The sequence below is a fragment of the Talpa europaea genome (assembly GCF_964194135.1).
Source record: "Talpa europaea genome assembly, chromosome: 14".
NCBI lineage: Eukaryota > Metazoa > Chordata > Mammalia > Eulipotyphla > Talpidae > Talpa > Talpa europaea.
In genome coordinates, this window is record NC_140082.1 from 14,385,020 (window position 1) to 14,412,042 (window position 27,023).

The window sequence follows — 27,023 nt, forward strand, 5'->3', positions numbered from 1 at the left end:
AGTCTTTCTCTCGTCCACACTCCCGCTCGAAATCCTTCTGTACCCAGGTGAAACAGAGCCCACAGAGCCCACAGGCAGGTTCATTCTGGGATCCTGACCAGCAGGTCCAGGTCACGCTGATTAGTGTTAAGAAGAGCCTCCCGGAATCCCACTGCCAGGGAGGTCCCAAGTGATCCAAAGTAACAGATTCTTCTTGGCCTAGGAGCCAGGCTATTTTTTTTTTTTTTTTTCTTCTTCACAGCTTTCAGGCGAGTGTTGGATTATAGACAGTAATCAGTCCCCAAAACCTGTGGAGATGCATTTCCCTGGTGCGCGCCTGCTGGCCTCCTCAGGAGGTAGTAGAGATGGCATGTTCCACTTCTAACAAGTCGTCAATCCACACGAAGCCTGGATAGCCCTGCCCACAGCAGGGATGGGGCGCAGAGGGGGCAATGCTGGTTGTGGAACACCCCCCTGCAGGGGGCTGGACCAGGGCTAGGGGGGCGAGTCCCGGGTCAGGCCATACTGCATGCTCACAGTGTGGTCCATTTCTTCCAGCTCTGCAGGCAGTGGGATGCCCAGCTCCCCCAGGTACAGGGAGAGGGCCTCAAATGAGTCCTCCAGTTTTGAGAATGCCGGTCTAGAAAGAAAAGGAGTTGGAAGAAGGTTAAGATTTGGCAGGGTCATGGCAGGGGGTCGGAGGCACCCAGGCCTGAGACTTAGCTACTTCCTAGTTGTCTGATCTGGAGAACAAACCCCCTAACCCTGTCCTGCCTCTGTGGAAAGTGGGGATAATGTAATGCTACTGTTACTACATAGGGTTACTGTAAAAATTAGAGAAGACTGGCCTGGCTCAAGGAATAGCTTAGAGGAGATTGCATTCATCAAAGGTGGGATCAGACCAAGTGCCTTTTTTTTTTTTTGTAAAGATTTATTTATGCAACAAGAGCCGGGGCCACAGGCCGGGTGTGTGTGTGTGGCGGGGCGTGTGTGTGTGTATTCACCAGAGACAGAGTGGGGAATAGAACAGGCAGACTGACTGAAATACACTGCTGAGGGGCACAGCAGGAGAGACAGGAGAGGTCTGCTGCACCTTGTGGGTTGTTCCCTAGGTGGTAGGGTATCGAACTAGTGCTGCAGAGGCTGCGATAGCTTCATAGGTTGCGTCTTAACTCTTGTGCCACCAGAAGGCCCCATAAATGCTTTTTTTTTTTTTTTAAGATTTATTTATTTATGCATACCAGAGTTGGGGTACAGGCCAGAGATGCAGGGGGTGAGAGGATTCACCAGAGACAGAATGGGAAACAGAACAGGCAGACTGACTGAAGTACACTGCTGAGGGGAGCAGCGGGTGAGACAGGAGAGGTCTGCTGCGCCATGTGGGTTGCTCCCTGGCCGGCCGGGGATCAAACTCGTGCTGCGGAACCTGCGAAGTGCTTCACAGGTTGCGTCTTAACCCCTTGCGCCACCAGGGAGGCCCTCCCTTCATGTTTTTGATTAAATGTCTTGTCACTTTCTCAGACCACCAAGTATTAAAATTGATACTTGCACCCTAAACAGTCCTCCTTCCTTGGTTTGACTCTTTCCATAGCATTTCTCACTTTCTAATAGCCAATACAGTTTATTTATTTTATCTAGTGGGGTCATCTGTCAGAATGCTGGCTCCCTGAGGACCAGCACCTTTGTTTTGTTTGCTGCTGCATGCCAAGTAATAAAAACAGGATGTAGCACACAGTAGGGGCACTCAGTGAATATTTCTGGAATGAATGAAATACAAACATTTACAAACACTGTAACTTAGAAGAAATATTAGCAAACAAACACTGTATAGCTTCACATCTCCTCAGACTCTTTTTCTGGTGGTGGTAAAGGTATGTGGTTCTTTGGCCCATAAACACGATATAGAGTCTCCCGCCAGCAATCCCAACTCTAAAATGAACCTTTGGAAAACATTTTAAAATAAAGATTATGTGCCAACTGGTTATGAAGCGGGGGGAGTGGAGTTGGGGAGTGAGGAGAATGTTGATTAGGAGATTATGAAAGATAAATACTTCTTGTGCTATATATTGGTAAGTATTGGTAATGCCTGAACTTGTTTAAAAAGAAACATGATTTTTGTTACCAAAAAAATGCAATGAATCTAGTTTTCCAATGCACAGACTTGAAAAGACTGTGGTTACTTTGGTAATAATGGAAGCTATAACCTGAGCAGAGGAAAGGAAATTTTAAAAAGATTTCTTTAAAGAAGAAAATTGGGGGCCTCCCTGGTGGTGCAAGGTGTTAAGTCTCAGCACTATAAAGTTATCCAGAGCCACTGCAGCATGAGTTCGATCCCCGGCCAGGAAGGTGACCCACATGGCGTAGCAGACCTCTCCTGTCGCGCCCGCTGCTCCCCTCAGCAGTGTATTTCATCAGTCTGCCTGTTCTGTTCCCCACTCTCTCTGATGAATCCTCTCACCCTCCCGTGCCTTTGGCCTGTACCCCGGTTCTTGTATAAATAAATAAATAAATAAATAAAATCTTTAAAAAAAGAATGGTAAAGGTTTGGGCGAATTTTCTTCTGTTAAAATTGTTTTGGGGGCCTCCCCGGTGGCACAGCGGGCTTAGTGCTGGGTCGCGAAGCTGCCTGCAGCTTCTGCAGCGCCGTTCGACCCCGGCTGCTCCCCGGCCACAGGAGGAGGGTCCCACATGGCGTGCAGACCTCTCTTGCCGCCCGCTGCTCCCCTCAGCAGTGTCCTTCGGTCCTTCTGCCTGCTCTGCTCCCCGCTTTGGCTCTGGCGAATTCTCTCACCCTCCCGCGCTTCTGACTGTACCCAGTGCTTGTATAAATAAATAAATAAATCTAAATAAATAAATAAATGAATAAATAAAATTGTTTTTAATAGCAGTGTCTATGTTATATCCTGGTCATGTATTACTATGCCCTCATCTCCCTCCCCTGCTCCCTGCCTGGCACATCTGAGTTGGCAATGGTGTATACCACATCCTTGAGCTCAAGGTTTTTTATACCCTTTGTCTAGGAAAGGCTGCGGAACGGCCTAAGGCTGTGGCAAGCATTCCAGGACAGTGAGACCTGTGGGAAAAGGGGTGGGATACCAACCTGCTCTCAGGCTCCAGTTTGCAGCAGATGGCAGCCAGGGGGAAGAAGGCTGGGGGGCAATCTGTGGGGACAAACTTTTCCCAGAAAAGCTTCACATTGAGGCCAAAATCCAGTGTTCGGGGCAAGCAATCAGGATCTGCATACACCTGCCCAATGATCTGTAGATGAGAGGATGCTGGTCAGGAAGGGACTATGGAAGGTGCAGCCATATGGCAGGGGGAGAAAGTGCTGGTTGCATGGATAGGAAGGATGGGCAGAAGAGGTAAAAACCAAGGTTAGGGCTGCCCTCACCCCCAACTCTCCAAATATTACTAATCCAGACTTTATCTCTTTACTAAGAGCCTGGCTACTGAGGAGGGTTTAGAAGAGGCCTCACTGCAGCAAAAGGAGGCACCTGGAGGAGCAGCTTCCACATATGCCACCCTGCCCTGCTTGTGTCCCCTTGTGTCCATATCTCCTGCCAGAGATCAGGCTCTGTGACATGAAGTGCTGGGTCTGATTCAGGTATGAAACCCTTTGGTACCAGCCTAGTGTGTTATACATAGTAGATACTCAATAGCTCTCTATAAAAGAAAACAAACGGGCCTCCCCGGTGGCGCAGCAGTTAAGTGCTGGGTTGCGAAGCTGCCCGCAGCCTCGGCAGCGCAGGTTCGATCCCCGGCTGCTCCCCGGCCACCAGAGGAGGGTCCCACATGGCGCGCAGACCTCTCCTGCCAATCCGCTGCTCTCCTCAGCAGTGTACTTCAGTCCTTCTGCCTGCTCTGCTCCCCGCTCTGGCTCTGGTGTATTCTCTCACCCCCGCCCCCGCCCCCCCTGCGCTTCTGACTGTACCCAGTGCTTGTATAAATAAATAAATCTTTAAAAAAAAAAAGAAAAAAGAAAACAAACAAAGAAACTTCATTATTCCAACTGTCCCTTTCTCTCTATCACTCATCACTTTCTTTGCAGGTTATGGAAGCCTTTGAACATATGTGTATTCAAGTGCTGCCAGATGTATTCCTGCCTCTAGGAGCCCAGGCTCAGTCTAAGACTCACTCTGTACCCCAAGAGCCTAGCACTGGGCTGGCATTTCCAGGTGTAGCTATTTCCACTTGCTGGGCTGAGGGCAAGGGCACCACCAGGGTCTGGAGAAAGGATAACAGAGGAAAGGGTTACATCTGGCCCAAGAGTTACATGGACAGACACATGGACAATCTCTTGCTTTCCCACTGGAGTTCTGAATCTCACATGCCCTTTACTGGCTGTGTGACTAAGAGCAAGCCACTACCCCTTTCTAGCCTTAGTTTTCTCACCTAAAAACACCCTGACCAGTTCTTCTCATGGCACCCTTGAGACTCTAATGTGACAACTGGTATGTTATGAACTGTTCAACCCTACTCCTGCGTGTTGATTTCAGTGGGCACTTGTCCCTAGGAAGAGGTGGTGTAGTTCTGAGGCAGGGCCTGGCCTCTGTGCTGGTGCTCACCTCACAGAGAACGATCCCAAAAGAGAAGACATCCACTGTTTCATCGTAGCTCTTTCCTTGGAGAACACAGGAGAACAGGCTATTAGGTGTGGTCCCTTACCTGTTCTGTACTGAGGCTAGGGCCACATTTTTAGATCACAGTCAAGAACCAGGGCTAGAGGGATGCCCCAAAGGTATCAGGACAGGCACCATTTGAAAATCATCTTTCCTCAGTCCTGGGTGGATTGCCTTGTAGGTCCTTATAAAATACTGCCCAGGATGAAACTGTATGGTACAGTGAAAGCCAACTGTGTGCTTCTGGGCAAATCATTGAACTTCTAAGGCTCAGACTCCAAAAATATTTTTATCGGGCCTCCCTGGTGGTGTAAAGGGTTAAGCACCGCACTATGAAGCAATCCACAGCCTCTGCAGCACGAGTTCGATCCCTGGCCGGCCAGGGAGCAATCCACATGGCAAGGCAGACCTCTCCTGTCTCGCCCACTGCTCCCCTTAGCAGTGTATTTCAGTAGATCTGCCTGTTCTGCTCCCCACTCTGTCTCTGGTGAATCCTCTCATGCCCCTTTGATACCACAAGGGGGCACCACACTTCAGTTCTCAGCACAGAAAGTCGAAAAGGCTAAAAGGTGGGTTAGCGTGAGCTCTGAGCCATCCTTGGGGAACAACAGTCACAGTCAGGCCTAAATCAAGGCCCAGGATGGGACACTGACCAGCTCAGGGAGGTAAGAGTTTATGAAGCCTGGTCTAGACCAGCAAGGGATAAAAATTATTCAGCCCACAGCTCTGTATCTGGCCCTATACTTCACAGGTCTCCCCGGAGCTCCCAGGGTTCTACTGCCAAGATGTGGCTTCCAACTCCCCTGTGGAGAGAATGTCTGCTAAAGGGTGTCAGGACTCACCATTCAGCATTTCAGGGGCCATCCAGTAAGGGTTTCCCACAACCGTGTAGCGCTTCTTACGGTCATTCTTGCGCAAGGTGCGTTTCTTAGTGTTGGCCTTCTCCACTGCTGGTTTATTCCTTTCTTCCACTATGAGCCGTGATAGCCCAAAGTCTGCCACCACTACAGTCTTGTCCTGGTAGGACAAGGGACAGGTCAGGATTTGGTGGGGCTGGCATGTTAGGGGGAAAAGGATGTCCCAAAGCTAATTCCATACAGGCTTTGTGGACTCCACCCCCACCCTAGGTCAAAGTCAAAGACACTGGGAACTCCAAATCCCATCACCACCAAAGGGAAGGTGGCTGGGACCTGAGGGTGGGGTTAAGCAGCCAGGTGGATAGAAAAGGCAGACACGTGGGCTTTGGGGGACCCATTTTGGGCTCTCCACCAGCTCGCAGTGTCCGGCCAGCTCTGACAGTGACTTTGGGTTTCCAGGTCGTTGGATCGGGTAGGACGCATTAAAGACTTTATTTCCCTATTTTCTCCCTGAGTTGTACATTTTCCTTATTTCCTTTCCTCCTGTAAATAAACCTTTTATTAACCTTTTTGTGTGTGTCTGTAGTAGAGTATTCATAAGTCCCTTTAAAGCGCGCGGTGAGGACCCACAGCCAGGAACCCGTTTAATATCGGGGTTGCTCTATAACAGGCATAGGTAAGAGACGTCATCAAGGGGAGAGGTGTATAGCAAAAGAAAGCTCAGTAAGAGCTCCACCAGGCAGCTGTGGTTTGGCATTGGTTTTCTAACGACCTTATAGCTGTGCACAGCGCAGGCCATGGGGCCTGGAAGGTTAAGGCTCTGGGAACTGGAAGATGGAACTCAGGGCAGACAGGGAATTTCTTTGCTGTCCTTCCCCTCCCACTCCCTCCCCATCCTACCTTGTTCCCAGAAAGATTTAAGGCTATGGCTAGAACTAGGATAAGACAGAGAAAGATAAGGTGGAGGCCAGCAATGAGGGGAATTGGAGGAGATAAACTCTTCAAATAGCTAGAGGGCAGTCAAGTGAAAAAGAGATTAGAATTGTTTGGTGTGGATTTAGAGGGTGGAGACAGTGGGACACCCAGGAAGCCAGATTGCAAGTCAACAGGAGGAATAACATTGTAACAACCAGAGCCCAGAAGCAATGAAAGGAATGCTGGCCCCAAACCAGTCATTTTAAATTTACTAGCTCTGGGGCCTCAGGCTGAGGCAGCCAGTAGCACAGCTATAAAACCACGGAGAGCTGCTTTACGGAACCATCATGGGCAAAACCAGGTAAAGCGACAGGGCTCCTTATACAGTAAGGTACTTCTGAAGTCCCTTTTAAGTGAAGGGTTTTAAAGGTTGCCCTGGGAAGAGGTGGAACTGCTTGCATGTGTCCAGGAACTCCTGGAAGACAGAGGAGAAAATCAGAGGCGGCAGGAAGGTCAAGATAGGAGCTCCTGGGTGATAGCGCTGGTCTGCAGCAGGAAGGAAGAGTCAGTCTCCTCTGACAAGGAAGGCAAGTGGAGGGCCAAGTGCAACAGGACATACCAGCTTGATGAGGCAGTTGTGAGAGTTCAGATCCCGATGGATGATGCACATAGAATGCAAATAGGCCTGGAAAAGAAGCATGAGTTGAGGCCTATGGCTACTAATGTAACCAGACAGGACTCCAGAATTGGGGGCACAGAACCCGCTCTTTTCCCAGGCCGTCCCTACCCAACTTCAGTACCCAACCTGGATTCCAGGGGCCCTGCCTCCTGATGCCACTCTCATGTACCGATACCAACAGAAAGTCAAAGGTTACCCCAGTTCCCTCATTCTCCCTGCTGCCACCTCCAGCCCATCCTTTTGGTCACTGACCCCAACCAAGACTGTGGTTGTTCTAAGCCCTGACTGCTCTCTCCCGAAAGCCCCCAACTAAGCTGAGTCCTGCTTCCAGTCCCTCTACCAATTTTACTTAGATCATGGCAATCTGACCTTGTCCCCAGACTAATGTTGTCTTTAGGGACCCCACAGGAAGAGCAGTGGCTGAAACTGTGGGCTTAAAGCTCAGACTGACTAGTCCAAGATCCTAGCTCTGTCTGTTCCATCCTCACTTCTCATCTGGAAACCAGAGTTGTGAGGAATAAACACACATATGCATGTTAGTCCCTCAGTTTGGGGACTGGCATACCGAAAGCACTCAGCGATCACCACTGCCATTACCGCTATGATTGGTATCATTCTTTCCCAGGGAAAATAGTTCATTTCCTCTCCTCTCCTTCCAGGTCTTTGCTACTGTTATCTCAGCCTTGGGACTTCTCAGGACCAATTCTGATCCACCACTTGGGGCTCAACTACAACTCATTTCCCATTTCTCTGACATCCTAGGTACTAAGGTTCTCTGCTGGTTCCAAGAGCTCTCAGCATTGGCTATCTCTGAGATAGCAAGGCCTTGCCACTTTGTGCTACTTTGCTTCTCTAGCATGCTTTGTCCATGCCCTTCTTGCCCTTCAAGAGTTGAAATTCTTTGAGAGTAGGGCTGTAACTGAGAACAGTGAGCTGGGGACATTTTCACTAGCACAGAGAGCTCAATAAGTAGTTGGTGAATGGCCCAGCTCACACAAACTGCCCAGTATGGGTATCTGTCTTCCAGTGTCTGCCACAATTCTCACAGCTCTCCTGACATCCCCTTCTGCTGGCAGGGTTGTTGACAGGACTCACCATTCCAGAAGCGATGCCTTTTGCAAACCTGACCTTCTGCTGCCAGGGAAATGGATCCTGCAGGATGAGGGAGTGCTCATCAGACGTTTGTTGAGCCCCCTATCACTTGTGGTCCTGGTCCCATGGGTCAACATGGTTTGCCAGTCACCCCTCCCTGCTGATGCCTAGTCCCACCCAGCACCACCCTTTGTAGACAAAGCAGTGAGCCTCTCTGGCTTCCATGGTTCTAGGACAGTGATGACATAGGTGTCCCACCGATGACCCTTAAGGCTTTTGGAAACTGGAGGGGCAGTGTGCTTACCACACTGCGCAGAAAGTCTTTTAGCGTGCCCCCCTCAATGTACTCTGTCAGCAGGTTCAGTCTCTTGTCCTTATACAGCACACCAATGAACTTGAGCACATTGGGGTGGTCCAGGCTTCGCATCACCTTCACCTGAGGGTAGGGGAAGCCGAGGAGGGAAGTGGTTACTTCTCACTGTGTCTTCCTTTCCCCGTCCCTTCAGGGAGTCAGCTGGACATATGTTACCTTCATTTCCTACATCAGGTGCAATGGCAAGGGCACTAAGGTCAGGGTGAGGGGGAAGAACACCTCCACATGGATGGAGATGGCCTTTCAGGCCTCATCCTTGGGCTCCCGCCTTTCCAAGAATTACATGAGGTGGGGGCACTGGAATAGGAAGGCCCAAGAGTGAAACAAAAGCGGGGGTGGGTAGCACCTGGAACACAGGTATATCTACCTGAAATAATGGAGCAATTTGGGAGGCAATTTGAAAACTGTAAATGCTCAAGGGATATCAGTTCTCTGGGAGGCCCCGTTCCAGGCTCTGTTAGCAGGGTGTTCAGGGGGTGATTACAGCATCTAGTTGCATTACAATGGTTTGTTCTTATGACCACCATCCCCAAAATCTGTTAGCTCTTCTGAACCACACTGCATTTGTTGTTTCCCTTATATCTAGCTCATGCTGTTTTTAGCAAGTGTACACTGAATAATTATGCAGTAATTTAGGGAACAAGGACATTCCCTTAGTGCTCTTTTCTACTCAGCCCTCAAGACAGCGATTCCAAACTAAGTTTCCTCTTGAAACCATTATTAAGTAAGGTTTTCCCTCTTCCTGAGTGACATTAGACTCCTAGCTCCCGTGACCCCCTTCTTACCTCAGTCAGAAAGGCCTTCTGTGTCTCTTCGTCACATCGAATTAACTCCTTCATGACCATAACTTTGCCTGTGGCTTTGTGTGTCACCTACAGGGAGGGCAACTATTACAGGTGCAGAAACCAGAAGCAGTTCTGGGAGACGTTTGTGAAAATCTACAACTGACCATTCCATCCTTTGGAGGACACCCTGAGCCAGATTAGACTGACTGAGTCATGTGTAGAAGATGTATAGCACAGGGCAACAGGGGACTCAGAGGGAAAGCATATCTTCCTCCCTGGAGCTGGGCATGCACAGAAGAGAGGCAAGAATCCAGAAAAGGGAAGTAGAGAAGGTAGGAGGGGACGGTGCCAAGCCAAGCAGGGGCACTGGTCATCTGACACAGGAGTGACTTCACTGGGTGAACACAGGTCTTGGGGTAGAAGGGTCAGTGCCACAGACATGCACCAGGGTGCTGGATGGGGTGGGGTGAGCTCTCCAGCCCCACTGCCCCGCAAGCTGAGACACATGGCTTACCTGACCCCCCCTCCCAGCTCTCAGCAGAGGAGGAGAAAAAGAGACAGAGGTTAGTCCCCAAGCCTATTCATCAGGGAGGCAGGAGCCACTCCCCCATATGCTCCCTGAAGCACACCCAGCACTGAATTCTCTGGGTGCCTTAAAAAAACCACTGCGTGGAGGTGGGAGGCACCCACCGACACAGGCACAGCTCATCCCAATTCAGGTCTCACTTTAACAGCAAAGCTGCCCTTAGGTGGCCTGGGAGGGTGGGGGAGCAGTCCCTGCACCATCACCTGCAGCCACAAAGAAGGCCTGGTGTCCCATAGGAGTGAGGTCATGGGATACGAACTACTTGAAATAAGGTGGATGAGTGCTAGGGGCAGGGACAGAGCGACTACTGCCCGCGCTCACCTTGATGGCTTGCCCAAAGAAGCCCTTCCCCAGGACCTCTCCATGGATCAGGTCACATGGCCGGAAGATCTGCTGTGAGTAGCTGCTGGAACAGCGGAGGGATTCTGAGCGACTGATGTCACGGCTGAGCAGCAGTGGCTCCTTTGGGGAACTGGGGCCAGGGGACTTGGAGATACTGTTACTGCGCCTGATGACGGGAAAAAAAAGGGGTAGGGAGAGGGTAAATCGTCAGAGATCTGCTAGGAAACCCCGAAGGTAGGAACCTCAGGGATACCGGTCCATTCCAACGCCTGTAATGCAGATGCTATGATGGAGGGAGGCAGACTATTACATCAGACAGAGGTGCCATTTTGGGCCTACAGACATTAGCAGTTTATTTAAGCATAATAAACACAGTCAAGATGGGGGACTCTAAGTACTTCCTACCTGGAAAAACTGACTAGATTCTATTAGCTTATCATGGTCAATATATTACAGCACTGTGATGGTCATCTACCACCTTCCATGTCTGCTTGAATCAAGGTTAATAACTGGGTTGGAATGACAGTGTAGCACCATCTAAAAAATGACAAATGGGATTCAGATAGGTTCCACATCTTTGTACCTGTCATATTTCCTAAATTTAAAAATAATAGGCATGGGGCCTCCCCAGTGGCGCAACAGTTGAGTGCTGGGTTGTGAGGCTGCCCGCGGCCTCCGCAGCGCCAGTTCGATCCCCGGCTGCTCCCCGGCCACCGGAGGAGGGTCTCGCATGGCGTGCAGACCTCTCCTGCCGCCCGCTGCTCCCCTCAGCAGTGTCCTTCGGTCCTTCTGCCAGCTCTGCTCCCCGCTCTGGCTCTGGTGAATTCTCTCACCCTCCCGCGCTTCTGACTGCACCCAGTGCATGTATAAACAAAACAAACAAATAAATAAATAAAATGCCTCTATTAAAAAAAATAATAATAGGCATGTATGACTTTTATAGCATTAAAGCCAGTATGTGTACATTTTTAAAGCAGCCAGTAATAGTACTGGTTGATAACTGTTACTGTGACTAAGGAAGGGACAAGCCGGCTAAATTCTCAGCACCAGGCCTCCCTGGCGGCACAGGAGTTAAATCTCAGTGCTTACCAAGCTATCGCCAGTCACTGTGGCATGAATTTGATGCCTGGCCAGGGAGCTGACCCACATGGCACAGCAGACCTCTCCTATCTCGCCCACTGCTCCCCTCAGCAGTGTAGTTTAGTAGATCCACCTGTTCTGCTCCCCACTCTGTCTCTGGTGAATCCTCTCACATCTGCCCTACATTCCAGTTCTTTTATGCATGAATTAAAAAAAAATAAATCTAAAAAAAAAAAAAAATTCCCAGCACCGCAGGTAAACTGCAACCCTGCAATCTTCTGTCCGGGGCATGCTACTGTTTCACATGGACTACCCCGGAAGGACTGCCCTTGGGCTTGTGAGCCCCTTCTGCTCTTCTCCCAACCACCCCCCACCCCTGCTCCAAATGCAGCACAGAAGGTGAGCTGTCCCCTCTCCTTCAAGATGGCCCTTCAAATACCTGAGCAGCTTTCTAGCCAACCCTACAACTTCCCTCTAGGCTTGTGTTCCCTGACCTTCTCTACCAGCTGGCTTGTGATGATGGCCAGCAGGGCAGTCAGGATTGATGGAAGCAATCTGTGGCAGGGGCTGTTTCCAACAGACACCAACCGAGAGGGCCCTGCCTGATTCTCTGTTTGATCAGGAAGGTGGATAAGAATCTGACTCTTAACAATATTAACAACACCTCACATTTACTGAGTGCTGACCCTATGCCAGTCACTACTTTGCATCCTTTGCCATGTGGAATTTTTACATAATTGGTGAGAAAGCCACTTCTATCTTGCAACACTACTTAATGGATACAGAAACAGTGGCTCAGAAAGATGAAGTGATTGGTAAAGGGAGGGAGCTCAAGTCGACGGGATGGTAGGGACATGTCTGCCAGATCCAGTGTTCTGGACTCCTGTTCTTTCAGCGTCCCTGCCTGACGCCTGCACCCAGGGCCACTGCTTCCTCCCCATGAATCTGGACAACTTTGAGGTTTCAGTTATTGATCCCGCAAACCTGCAACAGCTGTATTAGTCTCTTGCTTTATACTTTTCAACATCCTTGTGTGTACTTACTATCTGTGCCCCTACTCCAACCTTTGAGCCCCACACTTCCCCACAGGACATGCTGCCCTTCAGGGCCAGCATTGCTGCTTCCTGTCTAGCTTAGGAGTTTCAGTGGACAGAGGGCGATCCTCTGGTTTCTAAGGAAACCTGGCAGCCAGCTGGAGCAGATCATGCATAGGTCCTGGCTATGAAACGTGATTCCATGGGAGGCAGGGGTGGGGTGGCTGGGTCAGCACAATCCTCGTAGCCAGTCCCTAGCCAGATGGCGCCCTTCCTGACTGCTGGCCTCGGAAAGTCAGTTCTGCCTCATTTGAAGGATAGTCATGGGAAAGAACAGAGCCAGAGTGGGAGGTGGCACCTTAGTGAGCGTCTCCTCAGCGTCCCTTCCAGATTTTCCTTGGTGTCCAGGGTGCTGAGGGTGTGGGAATGTCCAGCATTCTGCATATGGGGAGAGAGTCGAGCACCCAGCCGCAACTGGTCCAGATGTTGAGAGATGGGGTCATGTTCAATCAAGACCTGAAGCGTCTGGCTGGTCTGGCTAATTGCATCCTCTACCTGTGGTCAAGAGCAGCGTAAGGATGGCTCCCACAGGCTGCTCCACCCAGGCCACCCACTGTCAGCCCAGATGATTGAAGGACAGTGTGGACAAGGCTCAACTTGGCTAATGGTGGCCTCCGACTGCCAGTAGCCCCATGGTGCCCTCTGTCTGGCATCCTGACAGCACTTCCATTTGTCAGGTCATTCCTGCTGCCTTGGGAACATGCCCAGGCTGACACAGGTCAACAGGGATCACAGGCTCAGTGGTGAGACAAAAAAAAAAGGCTGGTGTGGGGAGAGGTAAAAGCCATAGCCAGATCTCCCAGAGGATCTAGCCCATGTTCCACCCCCTTAAGAGAGGCTGCACCCACAGCGTACCTCCTCCACACGAAGTGTACGGACTGGGATCCCGTTGATCTCTAGGATGCGGTCTCCAGGGTGGATGGCATTCCGGTTGTTGGGACTGATGTGCATCCGGTTGACCCTGGGCCAGATGAGAGGAGAGTAAGGTAAAGGCATCCTAAAAATGTGTCTAATTTTGTTTAGACATATCCTGGTACTAAGCCCTGCAAGGTCCCCCAGAACCCAGGCCAATTACAGGGAAAGGCAACACTCTTTTCAGGGTGCCCCCTCCTCTCAGCATAGGGCAGTACCACTCACCCAATGCTGATGAACATTACCCTCCCCATCTGGAGTTTCCTCACTGCTCCCCCGTCCTCACCATCTTGGAGAATGCTGCTTTCTCTCCATCAACATACTAACACACATTTCTTACCCGGCTCTTCCACCCGGGCTCTGCACTTCTAGGCTTGCCCCTTTCCATCAAACCTCCACACCTGTGATCCTCCTACAATGCTAATCTGGGCACCCTATTGTTTAAACCCCTCAATTGACCTGCTGGGTCTTGATAATTCAGGCCCTCCATGACTTGGATTAGCCTACTCTTTGGCTACTCTCAACCTACAATGACTACAATCGACACCAGACACAACCACAGAGTCCTATGGCCCTGCCCTGAACACAGCTCCCTCCCCTATAGCGCCATTCATCTAATGAGGCTTTAGAGCAGCTCTCCCTTCCTGAGCTCCCCTGCCCTAGCAACTCACTCACACTGCCCAGTCCCCAGCACAAAGCAGGCACATTCTCACTATTTACAGGCTTGGGGGCCACAGGTGCTTCATTACTGGCATTACAAGGACACAGATTCTTTCCCCACCCAGGCCCACTTGGCCTGGACCTAGGATGGATTAATTAACTTCTCAGTCATGGACTCTATTTTCTCCTCCTTGATTCACTCAGCCAACAAAATAATAATCAATGAACACCTGCTATATGCAGTCTTCCAGTTAACCTGGAAGACCGCATGCAGTACTGAATAAGACTAAGTTCCAGAGGGAATTAGTACATATAAACTAGTACATACAGTCACGTCAGATAATTTCAAAGAGCAAACATGATCTGAAACTTGACTTGTGAAAGAAGAGCGAGTCTGGTGGAAAGCGCCTAGGCAGACAGGGCAGTTTGTGCCAAGTATGTGCCAAGTATGATGACAGCAAAGTGAGTTCCAGGAGAAAGAGAGGAGATGAGAAAGATGAGATTGAAGGTAGCGCGGCATAAGATGTGGAGTCCAGAGTCCCTTGAGACCCATCCATGGACTCTGCTCAAGAGTTCCAGGCTTGGGCCTCCCCTGGTGGCACAGTGGTTGAGAGCTGGGCTGCAAAGCTGCCCGCAGTCTCTGCAGCGCTGGTTAGATTCCCGGCCACCGGCGAGGGTCCCACATGGCACGCAGACCTCTCCTGCCGCCTGCTGCTTCCCTCAGCAGTGTACTTCATCAGTCTGCCTGCTCTGCTCTCCACTCTGTCTCTGGTGAATTCTCTCACCCTCCCACGCTTCTGATTGTACCCAGTGCTTACATAAATAAATAAGTCTTAAAAAAAAAAAAAAAAATCCAGGCTCCAGGGTTCTTGAAGCTTTTTTTTTTTTTTTTGAGATTTTTATTTATTTATTTATACAAGCACTGGGTACAGTCAGAGGCGCAGGAGAGTGAGAGAATTCACCAGAGCCAGAGTAGAGAGCAGAACAGACAGAGTGACAAAGTACACTGCTGAGGGGAGCAGCAGGTGGCAGGAGAGGTCTGCGTGCCATGTGGGAACCTTGCCGGTGGCCGGGGATCGAACCAGCTGGCGCTGCAGAGGCTGCGGGCAGCTTCGCAGCCCAGCGCTCAACCGCTGTGCCACCGGGGAGGCCCTCTTTTTTTTTTTTTTTTTTAAAGATTTATTTATGCACATGAGAACTGGGGTGTAGGCCAGAGATGCGGGGGGGCGGTGAAAGGATTCACCAAAGACAGAGTGGGGAGCAGAACAGGCAGATCTACTGAAATACACTGCTGAGGGGAGCAGTAGGCGAGACAGGAGAGGTCTGCTGTTCCATGTGGGTCACCTCCTTGGCCGGGGATCGAATCAGTGCTGCAGTGGCTGCAGATAGCTTCATAGTGCTAAGACTTAACACCTTGCACCACCAGGGAGGCCCGAAATACTTACTCTTTTACTTGCACAGTGGTGGCATAGTTGGAGCAAGCACTCTCCACAGACACAGAGAAGCCCCGCCTGCCCTCCATGGTGGCCGGCATTGAGATGAGTGTGACGGAGTAGGGCAGCTGTTCTTGAACAGACTCCGTGGAGAGTCTCTCAAACATGGGTGCGAGTACCACCTCATTGTGGCACTTCCCACTGGTGAGAGAAGCACAAAGGGTACTAAGATCCTGAAGTTCCACCAGGAAGCCCCCAGCAACCACTGGGCCACGTGGCTCCACACAACAGTACTGACAGTCCCACTACCACTGTATTTGCATGTATCCAGCTGGTCACTCAGAATGAAGAGCCTTGGTTCTCTGCGGGAGGGATAGGACTAGGGGTGAGATGGTCTGAGTTCTCTTCACTCTGCCTCTAACTCAAAGTGAGAATCTTGCCCTATTCCCCTTCTCCTCTCTGGGATTTGGCCTGACTTTTGGACTGAGTGAGTTATAGAGGGCTTTTGTCTTCGATGTTCTGGGATTCTTCTCCAAGAACACCTTTCTAGTCTTTCTCTCCCTCTGGGAAAACTGAAGGATGGAGTATTATTATTCTCACAGTAGGTAAGGACAGAGGGCATAAATAATGATCTTGTATACAGGTTACAGAGTTGATTAAGAACACTGCTATGATAGGAATCCAATGCTCTGATACCTCAGTTATCTTTCTGCAATGCTGCCACCTGTCCCTTGACTACTTTTATGGGGGGGGGGGGGGTGGTGGACACAGGGCCACCGTCTTACCAGTAGAGGGTGGCGTGCTGCACCAGGGCATATGCATCCCCATCTTCAATGATCACCTTGCAGCTCATACAGGCAAAGCATTCTGGGTGGTATTTGAACTCTCCAGCCACCTGTGAGCAAGGTGGGGAAAAGTGTGGACAAACGAAGGAAGTGAGTTGCCTTTATTCCTGGAATGAGGGTAGGGGTAGATGAATGACCTCTAGTCAAGTATCTATAGACCCTAGTAGTAACCTGCCCCTTCACTCCCTGCCCTAGAGTTTCTGTAGGAATTGTTAGACGAGTGTGTCTGTTATTCCTGAGGCTGCAAAAAAATTGCTTTGGTCTCAGCCACGAGAAGAAATCTCTGGAAGTAACAATCCCTGCTAGAAAGGCTCACAGTTGCAGGAGCAACACAGGGCTACCAAGTCTGTGACTAGTTTTAAAGCTTTGTCTAGAAGAGGTAGGTAGGAGCTCTCTCTGCCAGTCCATTCCAGGGTCTTCCTTTTTGATTCCCTAAACACAGTATGATATATCTTCCTCTCAACCTGTTACGTTCTTTAAGCTCCTCGTCCCATTGTATTGTGCCTCCTCCCTGCCTGCCTGCCTATCTACCCACTCCACCACTGGAAGATTATGTGTTGAGGTAAGACTCTTACCTGGCACTTACTACGTATGCAACAAATGTCTGTTAATTGACTGAATAAAGGGAGAGGCCTTGGATGATGGGGAACTGAAGGGGTTTTCAATGAACTTTGAACAAGATGGGTAGAAGCAGAGGAACTCACTCACCATGACGGGCCCTGTCATCAGCAGAGAACACCCATGGCAGAACTCCCCAAACTTCCCCCAGTAGTCCTTGTGGCAGTAGAGCTTCCCATCCTTTTCATAGTACCAATTGGTGAGGGGTTCCTGGCATTCTGAACACCTGCAAGGTAAGAGAAGAACAGAAACTCTCCTGGATCCTTGGAACCAGACTACATGGGCTGTCCCTGGCTCCAGGGTCTAACAACAAAAATGGAGAGACCATTCTTTGACCCAAATCCAGGATGGACAAAGTACAGTTTACTGCTATCTCCCCAAAGGAGGCCAGTTCAGAGTGAACAAGACTTCAGAAACCAGCTCTGTATTGCCTGACTCAGCTGGCAGGCCAGGGTTTCTTCACTTCTTTGGGTCTTGAAGTCCTTAGAGAATCTGATAAGAGGCAAGAAGCCTCTCCCAGGAAATTGCACATATAAAGAAAATGTGCATGTGATTTAGGTATGAGGTATTATGTGACAAGGATTGACAGCCCGTTCATGGCCCCAGTTAAGAACCTCTGGTTTACAGAGATATATCTTTATTTTAAAAAAATACTTATTTTTTAAAATTTATGCATACAAGGGCTGGGGTGTAGGCCAGAGGTGGAGGGGAGGTGAGAGGATTTATCAGAGACAGAGTAGGGAACAGAACAGGCAGACTGACTAAAATACACTGCTGAGGGGAGCAGTGAGTGAGAATGAAGAGGTCTGCTGTGCCATGTGGGTCAGCTCCCTGGCTGGAGATTGAACTTGTGCTGCTGTGGCTGGCAATAGCATCACAGTGCTGAGACTTAACGTTTGAGCCACCAGGGAGGCCCTACAGAGATATATTTTGATGAACCAAACTCCACTCTCCAAAACCTACACATCACCAACATCACTACTAATGTTAACATTCTTGCCAAAAATGTTAGGCATAAAGAAACTATCAGGGGAATCCAGAATACAGGCCCTCCTATAGAATCATGGTCTAGACTTTTCTAAAAAGTTAATATTATGGGGGAAAGAGGGTACAGAGATTAAAAAAAAAAATCTAAAGACAAATGCAACGCATAAACCTTGGATTAGATTCTGGATTGAAAAAGAAAATAGTCATGAGTGACATTTTTGGAACAAATGAGGAAATTTGAGTTTGGATTATATATTATATTGTGAGTTACTGTCAATTTTCCTAGATGCAATAACGATACTTTGGTTATATGGAAGAATTCTTAGAAACACATTAAAGCAATTAAAGCAAAAGTCAACATAGCTGCAAATCACTTTTAAATAGCTTAGCAAAAATAAATGCATTATATGTATGTGTGAGCACAGAGCACAGCACAGATTGTACAGTTAACAAGTGCTTAGTTTATTGAAGGTACACATGGGTATTCTTTGAACTGTTCTTTTAATTTTTCAAAATAAAACACAAGGGAGATAAAAACCAAAACTCCATACAAGATGTACATATTAGATCTACAGCTGCTTCCTCCTCCAGCCATCTGGTCATAAAGCCCCACCTCTTAGGTCAGGTATGTTCTCACTGTGAGTGCAGACAAGCTCACCATTTCTGAGCTTCCTAGCACCCAGAGCTAAGGGATCCCTGGCCTGCTGAGCCTATGCCGCCTTTTTTTTTTTTTTTTTAAAGTTTTATTTATTTATGCATACAAGAACTGGAGTACAGGCCAGATGCACGGGAAGGTGAGAGGATTCACCAGAGACAGAGTGGAGAACAGAACAGGCAGAGTGACTGAAATACACTGCTGAGGGGAGCAGCTAGCGAGTCAGGAGAGGTCTGCTATGCCATGTGGGTTGCTCCCTGGCTGGGGATCGAACTCATGCTGCAGTGGCTGCTGATAGCCCCATAGGATACATCTTAACCCTTGTGCCACCAGGGAGGCCCTGCCTCCTTTTTTTCCCCCCCAGTTAACAGACTCCCTGTTCTTGTCAATGTCTCATACCACCAATACTGGCCCATTCTTGCTTCTGAGAGGCAAGGTACAGCTGCATCCTGGTCTGAATCCTGACCCAACCACTTACTGGTTATGTCATCTTGGGCAAGTGACTTTTCTTCTCCAATCCAATAAAGTGGACTACTGTGAAAATGAAGTAAGATGTTTTAAAGTACAGTTTATATAAAAGCCCTCGTACAACAGGAACTCAGTAACTATTAACTGCTATTAAAGATGAGGACGATAATGGTAGCTCGTGTTATTGACTACTTACTGTCACTAGCTGGATAGCTTTGGATGACTTCTCTCAGTAGTTCTTCCTCATTGACAAAATGTGGCTAATAGCATCCCACAATAAAGACCCACTGAGAAGACTAAATTAATGTACGAGAAAAGCCTTAAGCAAACTGGGAAGGGCAAGACAAGTGTGTTACTGTAGTAACTTGCTAGGCACTGCAGAGAGGCACTCCTGCCCTACCTTTCAAGAGCTTATAATGAATCAGGGAAAAGAAAATCTGAACAACAAAAATCCAAAGTTTAATTAACAAAGCAAGGTGAGAGGCCACAAAGAATCCTACAACTTTTGAGCACTGGAGAAAGAAATGAGTGGAAGCAGGTGTGGAAAGCAACTGGGCAAGGGAGGGCCAAAGAAGCAAGACCAGAAAATCCCTTTTTATGGGGTGTCTACTTCTCTTAGGTGCTTAACAAACACTGATGGCTTCTTCCCTCAGCCATTCCCACCCTGCAACACTTTCAACCTGTCCTATGACTGTTGAACTTCAAGGTCTTGAGCACTGATTGGCGTGAAGAACATGGATATGACATGCTTAGAACGGTATAGTGAGAACCATAATTTATAGGAGAGCTGGAGGGGAAACCCTGTTCTGGGTATACAGCTCAAACTCCTTTTTTTTTTTTTTTTAAAGATTTATTTATTTATGCATACAAGAACTGGGGTACAGGCCAGAGGTATGGGAGGTGAGTATATTCACCAGAGTCAGAGTGGGCAACAACAGGCAGATCGACTGAAATACAATGCTGAGGGGAGCAGCGGGTGAGTCAGAGAGTCTGCTGTGCCATGTGGGTAGCTCCCTGGCCGGGGATGGAACTGGTGCTGCAGCGCTGCCGAGAGCTTCACAAATTGCGTCTTAACCCCTTGCACCACCAGGAAGACCCTCAAACTCCTCTTAATGTAAAAGGCGTGTTATGTGAACTCTGAATTGTGGGGAGGGCAGAGATCTGGGTTCAAGTTCTTGGGAGTTACTTGCCCTTGAAAAAGCCCCTTTTCCTCTCTGGGTTGTTTCCCCACCTGTAAAAGACTACACCCTAGGTCCCTTCAACCCTATGCATACCTATGTTTTTTTTTTTTTTAAAAAAAGATTTATTTATTTATTTATACAAGCACTGGGTACAGTCAGAAGTGTGGGAGGGTGAGAGAATTCACCAGAGGCAGAGCGGGGAGCAGAGCAGGCAGAAGGACCAAAGTACACTGCTGAGGGGAGCAGTGGGCGGCAGGAGAGGTCTGCGCCATGTGGGACCCTCCTCCAGTGGCCGGGGAGCAGCCGAGAATAGAACCGGTGCTGCAGAGGCTGCGGGCAGCTTCGCAACCCAACGCTCAACCGCTGCGCCACCGGGGAGGCCCCTGCATACCTATGTTTTTAAGGTTCAAATCTCAGCACTGCCAACCGCCACTTACCACCTAAGTGATCCTGTGACAGTTGCGTCATTTCTCATTTGTGAAGTGGAAATGTTTTATTTTCAGGGTAGTAGTGAGGATTAAATGCAGCTCTGCATGCCTGTGAGGTGCCTAGCGGAGGGCCAGCTTCTTGCCTCCCACCTTGTAACTGATAGCTCCTGGATACATGTCTTTTTCCTTTGCTAGATTGGTGAGCTCCCTGAGGACAGAAACAGTGTCCTATTTACTCTTAGTAGACTTAGCACCTAGAAAAGAACCTGGCAGAGTATGTCCTTAGCAAATGTTTCCAAACTAACAATGGTGGGAGAGGCAAGAACCAGTGGTCCAGGTGGGAGCACAAGAGTTCTGTGGCTTGTTGTCACCAGGTCCTGCCCTTCTCCTATCTACAATGGAGAAAAGCTGGTGTAGATGTATTTGCACCCAACGCAGGCCTGGGCCCTGTTACACCCTTGCAATGGTATGCGTGCCGCAGGGCATGGGAGCACCAGAACACGTCTCCTTTCCATTGCCAATATCCTGCTTTTGTTTGCTGCAAGTAGCCTTGACCAAGCCCAGGAGAGGGGGCAGGGAAAGAAACGAGTGCAGGCATGTAGGAGAAAGTCACACAGGCTTGCCGGGAAGAACACCTGGCTGGAGAGCGACACATCACCATTGCCTGTGTCAAATAAAGCCTTTGGTGGGCACAGCTACACAGCTGAAATTGGCCACGAGGTGTCTCTGACCAACAGGGAGGTGAACAGTTGATAGGAGGGCTGGCTGTGGGTCCCCAAGCCACTGGAGAAGCTGTCATGAGGAGTCCTAGATTAGATATTATCAACAGCTACTGTCACTGGTTACTTGAATGCCAACATTTCGGACACTGTACGAGGTGCCTCGTTTACATTATCTCTAATACTGACCACAACCTTGCAAGGTGATAGGATTATTTCAGATTTTTCAGACCAGGAGACTGAAAACCAGAGTCAAGTGACTTCTGTAAAGTCACCCAATACCTACTGCTGGAGCTGGGATCTGAACGTATGGGTACTCGTTACCAAGCCATTTCCACTGCATCTCAAGGCCCGAGTGACGCGGCACATGTGCTAAACTGGGCCTCTGGGTTCTCATCTGTGAAAATACAGAGGCTGGAGCCCGAGAGCTCAAGGACCTCTGAGTGTTAACTGCATGGGGCTTCTCCTTTGGCCAAAGTAGTGAATGTGAAATGGCACGATTCTCCTCTGTCACTGAGTGTATAACATTTTGCTCCCCGGCAGCCTCTGCCCTTTGAAGAAAAGAATCCAAAGCACACTTTGGAAATGTAAGGTACTACTCAAAAATATCCCGCCTCAGCTTGTCAGAGACCATGTCCACAATATGTTCTTCCTAAAGACAAAGCTTTTTTCCCCCCCAGTTTTTAATTTTTGAGCATTTCAAAAACTTGGCTTCCCCCAAATCGCCAAGGGTTTCCAGTCCGTATGGGGTGGAGTCCTGAGCCCAGGGCTGAAACATCAGTCACCACCCTCTTCTGAGTAGACAGAGTGAACAGAAATGAAACCCTCTGACCAAGGAAGGTCACCAAGAGATCCACTGAAGCCATGCCAGAGGATGGTCTCTGGAATTTCTCTTCCACAGCATGACAGAGGGCCTTGAATGGAACAGCAATGGGCTTCTGATTCATACTGAATGGATCCTCAATGGGCAGCTCAGATTCACATTGAGGTCTTTTGAGTCAGCAGGGAACACACAGGTTAAAAAAAAAAAAAAAAAAAGCCTGTTGAGATTCTCATAAACAATGCTTTCAAGATCTGGGTCCATATTCTTTCTTTGCCATTGACTATCTGTGTCACCTAAAACCAGTTACTTCATGACTCTAAGGTTCAGTTTCCTAATTGGTAACATGGGTGATGGTGAAATCTCATGGGATTATGAGAATTAAGTTATGTACCTAGCAAGATGCCTGGCTCACAGCAGATGCCCAGAAGTATTCATTTCCCTGCATTTCCTCTTTAATTTGGGAACACCAAGGGTGAAAATAGACCCCCTTCTTTCCCATGCCTAAGCGATATGAACCTGCTGTTTGGTTCAGAACCAGATTTCTATAGGTGGAGAAGGCCCTAAAATGAATTATTTATCGAGTAAACTAGAAAAAAAAATCAATAGATTCTAATCAATTCCTATCAACTAGGAAAAAGTTACTGTGCAACAAAGATGTGCAAGAACAAGCAGGCAAGGTGTTGTGCTGGGAGAAGCCAAGGAAGATGACATATAGGCCCAGCCCTCACTCGCATCCAAATTCTTCAGGCCAAATGTTTACAGGTAAAATTTCCACCTTATGTGGTAAGGGAATCAGGAACTATTACAAGTGGCACAGGTTAAAGAACAAGCCCTTCCCTGTCCTGGTAAAGGCCTGGCTTGATATTCATACTTAATCTCCCAAATGAGCAGTCAGCCAGGGAGAAACTTCTGCAGCCTCTTGTCTCTGAGTTCTGCCTGGGATGAACAGAAGAATGAACAGGTCTCTTTTGCCACAGTCTGACAGTGTCAGGACTGGAGATGCCAATTCTCTCCTGGGACACAGAGATAAAATAGAGGCTACCACCAAGAGTCCTTATTACTCCTCCTTCCTGCAGACCCTGTAGGTTGAAAAAGGCTGTCAATCAAGCTGTAATTACAGAACATTTATCCTGTTTTTAAAATTTAACCAGACACATAATGAATCTGTGATCACCAGAATGTGTTGATTCTGTTCCAACCAAAAGCCAGGAAGCCTGTAGTTCTGGTAATCTGTGCAGTACACAGCAGTTAAAGGTAGAGACTCCATCATTTGGACGAAAATAGAAAAGAGCTTATGTGTCTCCAAGAAGCCACATTAGTTGCTGAGCTGGGATCCATTCACCTGATCCAAGTCCTTCATCTTTCAGATGAGGAGAAAGAGTCCCAGAGGACCTGAAACAGCTGCCAAATGTCACTGCTAAGCAGGGCAGGGTTAAGAATAATTTTTCCCTTTAGATATGAATTGCCTTAGACTACAAAGATGTACTTGTTTTCAAGAGACAGTGTGGAAACCAAACCCATAAATCAGTGTTGGACATTAAGGAAATTTCTACACAACGAAAACTAATTTAAAGACATCAGACAAACGTCACTCCTTAATTTACTTCCAATCTGAGGTGTTAACTTCCTTGGGAGCAGGCCTGTAATCTCAATGCTCACACTAGAGGTGTTGGCAGGGGAAGACAATTCACTTTGCTGAGCAAGGCCTGTCAGGCACGGGTGTATAGGGTGCAGAAATTACATTCCTCATTCCTTCCTTCCTCCCTCCTGTGCTGTCACGCCTGATCATGTCCCCATGGAATATGGTTGCATCACTTCTCTTGCAGTGACAGTTCCAGAACTCGGTGGACTTCGTACTCCCCCAGAGGTCTAGGGTCAAGGACTGAATCTGTTCCAAATAACCCGGCAGGGGTTGTGTTCAGGAGCCCAGAAAGTCTGGTCTCTAAAGGAGAAAACTGAGGGGAGAGGCAGCCGGTCAAAGAGGAGACTGTGAGGACATCCTGTAATAAGGGAGGGTCCAAATGGCAGAAGTGGGTTTCCTGACCAGGAAGTATAGTGGAGACTGATCAGAATGACACCTAGGAGAACAGAGGGTCTGGGTGGTCACTCCCATGGGGCACAGAGCTCTGTGTGCTGCCTACCTCTTTAGAAGTGACTTTAGGAATGTGGTCTCCATTTGGGGGGAGGGGAGAGGGTCTAGAGTCACTCAATCAATACCCCCTGACTCCAGCTGGGCAAACAAATCGGGTAGAGGGGGTGATGATCAGGTTCCCCAGAGGGGCTGGGGCAGAACAAGACATTAGACAGGCTGAGTGGCCGGCCTGCAGCCTTCAATGGCTTGGCCCAGGTTGAGAGCTCATTACCTGCTCCAGCCCCTGGGAAGCTGTGTCCAGTTCCCAAAGATTAAAAGGGGCACAGCATTCCAGGCTCCTAAGGGATAGCCCCTCCCCCAAACTGCCTTTCAAGATTAAGAGTAAGAGGGATTAATGAGGCCCTGGCCTAAACTAGTGGCTACTTCAAACACTTTGGCATCTTGATTCCACATGGTAAAACCTGCTCCCTAAACTCAAGATCATTTCCCACTGCTCTTCAGTAAAGAATCTCTGCCAGCCCCCTTTGATATGCCAGGCAAAGTAGGAGGGCCTTTTTCTGCTTTCTCTGCTGGGAGAGGAAAGCAAAACCTGAGAACACCTCTGGGGGAGGTGCAGGCAAAGGGAGGTGCAGTCTCCTGAAGGATGAGAGAAACTCAGGAAGACAGAAAAGGTTGACCAGAGGCCCTAATGTTAACTTTGTTGAAACTGGTGGCCCATGTGTAAAATGGAAACAGAATATCTTTAGGCTGTTGAGAGATCAAAGAATAAAGGGTGCAGCAGGATGCCATGTAAAATCAGCACTGAGGCCCAGTTCCCCAAATCCCAGACAGCTCCCTCAAATCCAAATACTTCTCATAACCTCACCAGGGTCCAGCAATTTTGTGAAACCACATGATGTTCTGCTTTTCTACCCAGGGCATGGCCATCTGACCAGTATCCCAGCAGCGAGGTCTGGGCATGGTGCTGATTTGGGGAAGCCAGAACAGAGAAGCCTACCAGGACCACTGGCGAGGGGGAGGCAACCCTGGAACAACAGGCTGCTCCCAGAGAAAGAAAACAAGCCCCACCCCAGCCAGGAATGGCTCCATTCAGGAGGGACCCTGAGGGCCAGAAACCCCCTGGGGAGTTTCTGTTGGGAGATGGGGTGGGGCAGAGAGCAAAGAAAGGGAGGTCAGAGGTAGAAAGTTTCCACACCTCCCACTGAGAAGACCCACAGCAGCCCTCAGAGGTACTCAGGCCTGTGTGTGAGGATGCCAGGCCCAGCAGCTCAGGAGCAGGCCAAAGCTCATTGCTCCAGTTTCAGAAGCAATGTATTCACCTGGGAACTCAGAAGCCTTTAAAGGTCAGAGGCAAATGTGACTACCATTAAAAGAACAAACTTTTATAGAGCTCCTACTATGTACCAGGCTGCCCACACCCAGGCCTTGCCAGCTTCCACGCTGCTTGGCAAAACCTGCCCATCCTGCTTGTTGGGATAAATTCCTGGGCAGGCAGCATGGCGGGCAGGCAGCATGGCCTGCAGGTAAAGCACACCGAACAGCACCCTATCTATTTGTGCTGTTCCCCTGGAAGTAGTTAACACCAGAGCTGGTCAGTCAGTGGCATCTTTTGGAGGCTTCACCAGGTGTGTCTGGGAAGGAAGTTCCCCAAGATCTTCCTTCTGGGAATATTCCTCACCTCACCATTTCCAGAAGATCGTAGGGAGCCTGTTCCGCAGGCCTGTTCTGCTAGGGAATAGCCTCTGGTTTCTGCCTGACAGAACGCATGGTCAAAGGACAAGAGAAATCTGAGAAGCAGATTCAGGGAGGCCGCTGCCCTCCCCTCAGGACCAGGGACCAGAAGAGGAGGTAGGGAAAGGGACTCAGAGCCCAACTCACCGAAAGGGGTCTTTGGAGGTGAAGTAAGCCGGGATGGACAAGTAACTCCCCATCTTCTTCCCACACCAGACAAACAAGTTCAGCTGCAAACCTGTGTGGGAGTGCCTCAGGCTGCCTGCAGACGACCACCATGACAGGCCTGGGCTCCCGGCACTTCTGTAGCGGGCCGGTTGCCGGGAGCTCACCTCTCCCTCCGGAGCAGCCTGGGAAGCATGAGGACTCCAGGCCACTTGCCTCCTGGCAGATTCCCGCAGGGGCTCATGGCTGGGGCGGCTTTCTCCCCAGTTCTCGGAAGCTCAGGCAGCCCTCTGGGTCTCCAGGAGAACCACCTCTCCGCGGAAGCTACTCGCACACAGGCATTCTTGGGTAGGGGCCGGTAACTAGCTAAGAAAGAAGAGCTGCTGTCAAGTTAGCCTGCTTCAGCCCCACCCCTGATGAGGGAGGGGAGAAGGAAGAGGAGGGGCTCCTCGCGGAACCGAGGTGTGTGGCTACAGCAGCTATTACGAAACAGACCTTGCAGGCAAGGGGTGGAGTTGGGCTGAAGGCTGCAGGCAGGCGCCACAGACAATAAGCAGGACTGGCTGAGCGTCCATCCCTGAGGTCAGGGAAGCCCAGGGCAGCAAAGAGAGCGAGCACATCTGCCCCCGAGGGTCCCCAGCCTGAGTTGCTGCCCAAAGGACAGTGGGAGGTGAAGAAAAGCACAGGATACCAGCTCCAGGCCAAGCCACGCCCCCAGAAGGCGGGGGGGGGGGTGGGGAACTCTGGCTGAAGAGGCAGGTCCAGAGAGCTCGCTCTGCTCTGGGCTGGTGTCTACTAAGTCCTGGCACCCGCATCCCCATTCATCCGTTCCCTCTGCTTGGCCTGGGGTCAGCCCCAAGAGCCAGCCAATGAGGGCTGCTATTCCACTTCTGGGGAGAGCTATG

The 27,023-nt window shown here is 49.5% G+C and overlaps 1 protein-coding gene across 1 annotated transcript; it reads right to left on the reverse strand.

Moving 5' to 3' along the window:
* On the reverse strand, positions 1–26,153 carry LIMK2 (LIM domain kinase 2; the record flags this gene model as incomplete). Its single annotated transcript, XM_084254325.1, has 15 exons — positions 1–619; positions 3,080–3,237; positions 4,545–4,600; positions 5,441–5,615; positions 6,990–7,055; positions 8,145–8,201; positions 8,446–8,577; positions 9,300–9,386; positions 10,207–10,393; positions 12,700–12,896; positions 13,257–13,362; positions 15,419–15,607; positions 16,192–16,301; positions 16,960–17,095; positions 26,101–26,153. The coding sequence occupies 15 exons, from the start codon at positions 26,151–26,153 to the stop codon at positions 475–477; spliced, it is 1,854 nt and encodes a 617-aa protein (XP_084110451.1). The 3' UTR covers positions 1–474.
* Between the last annotated feature and the right edge of the window lie 870 nt (positions 26,154–27,023).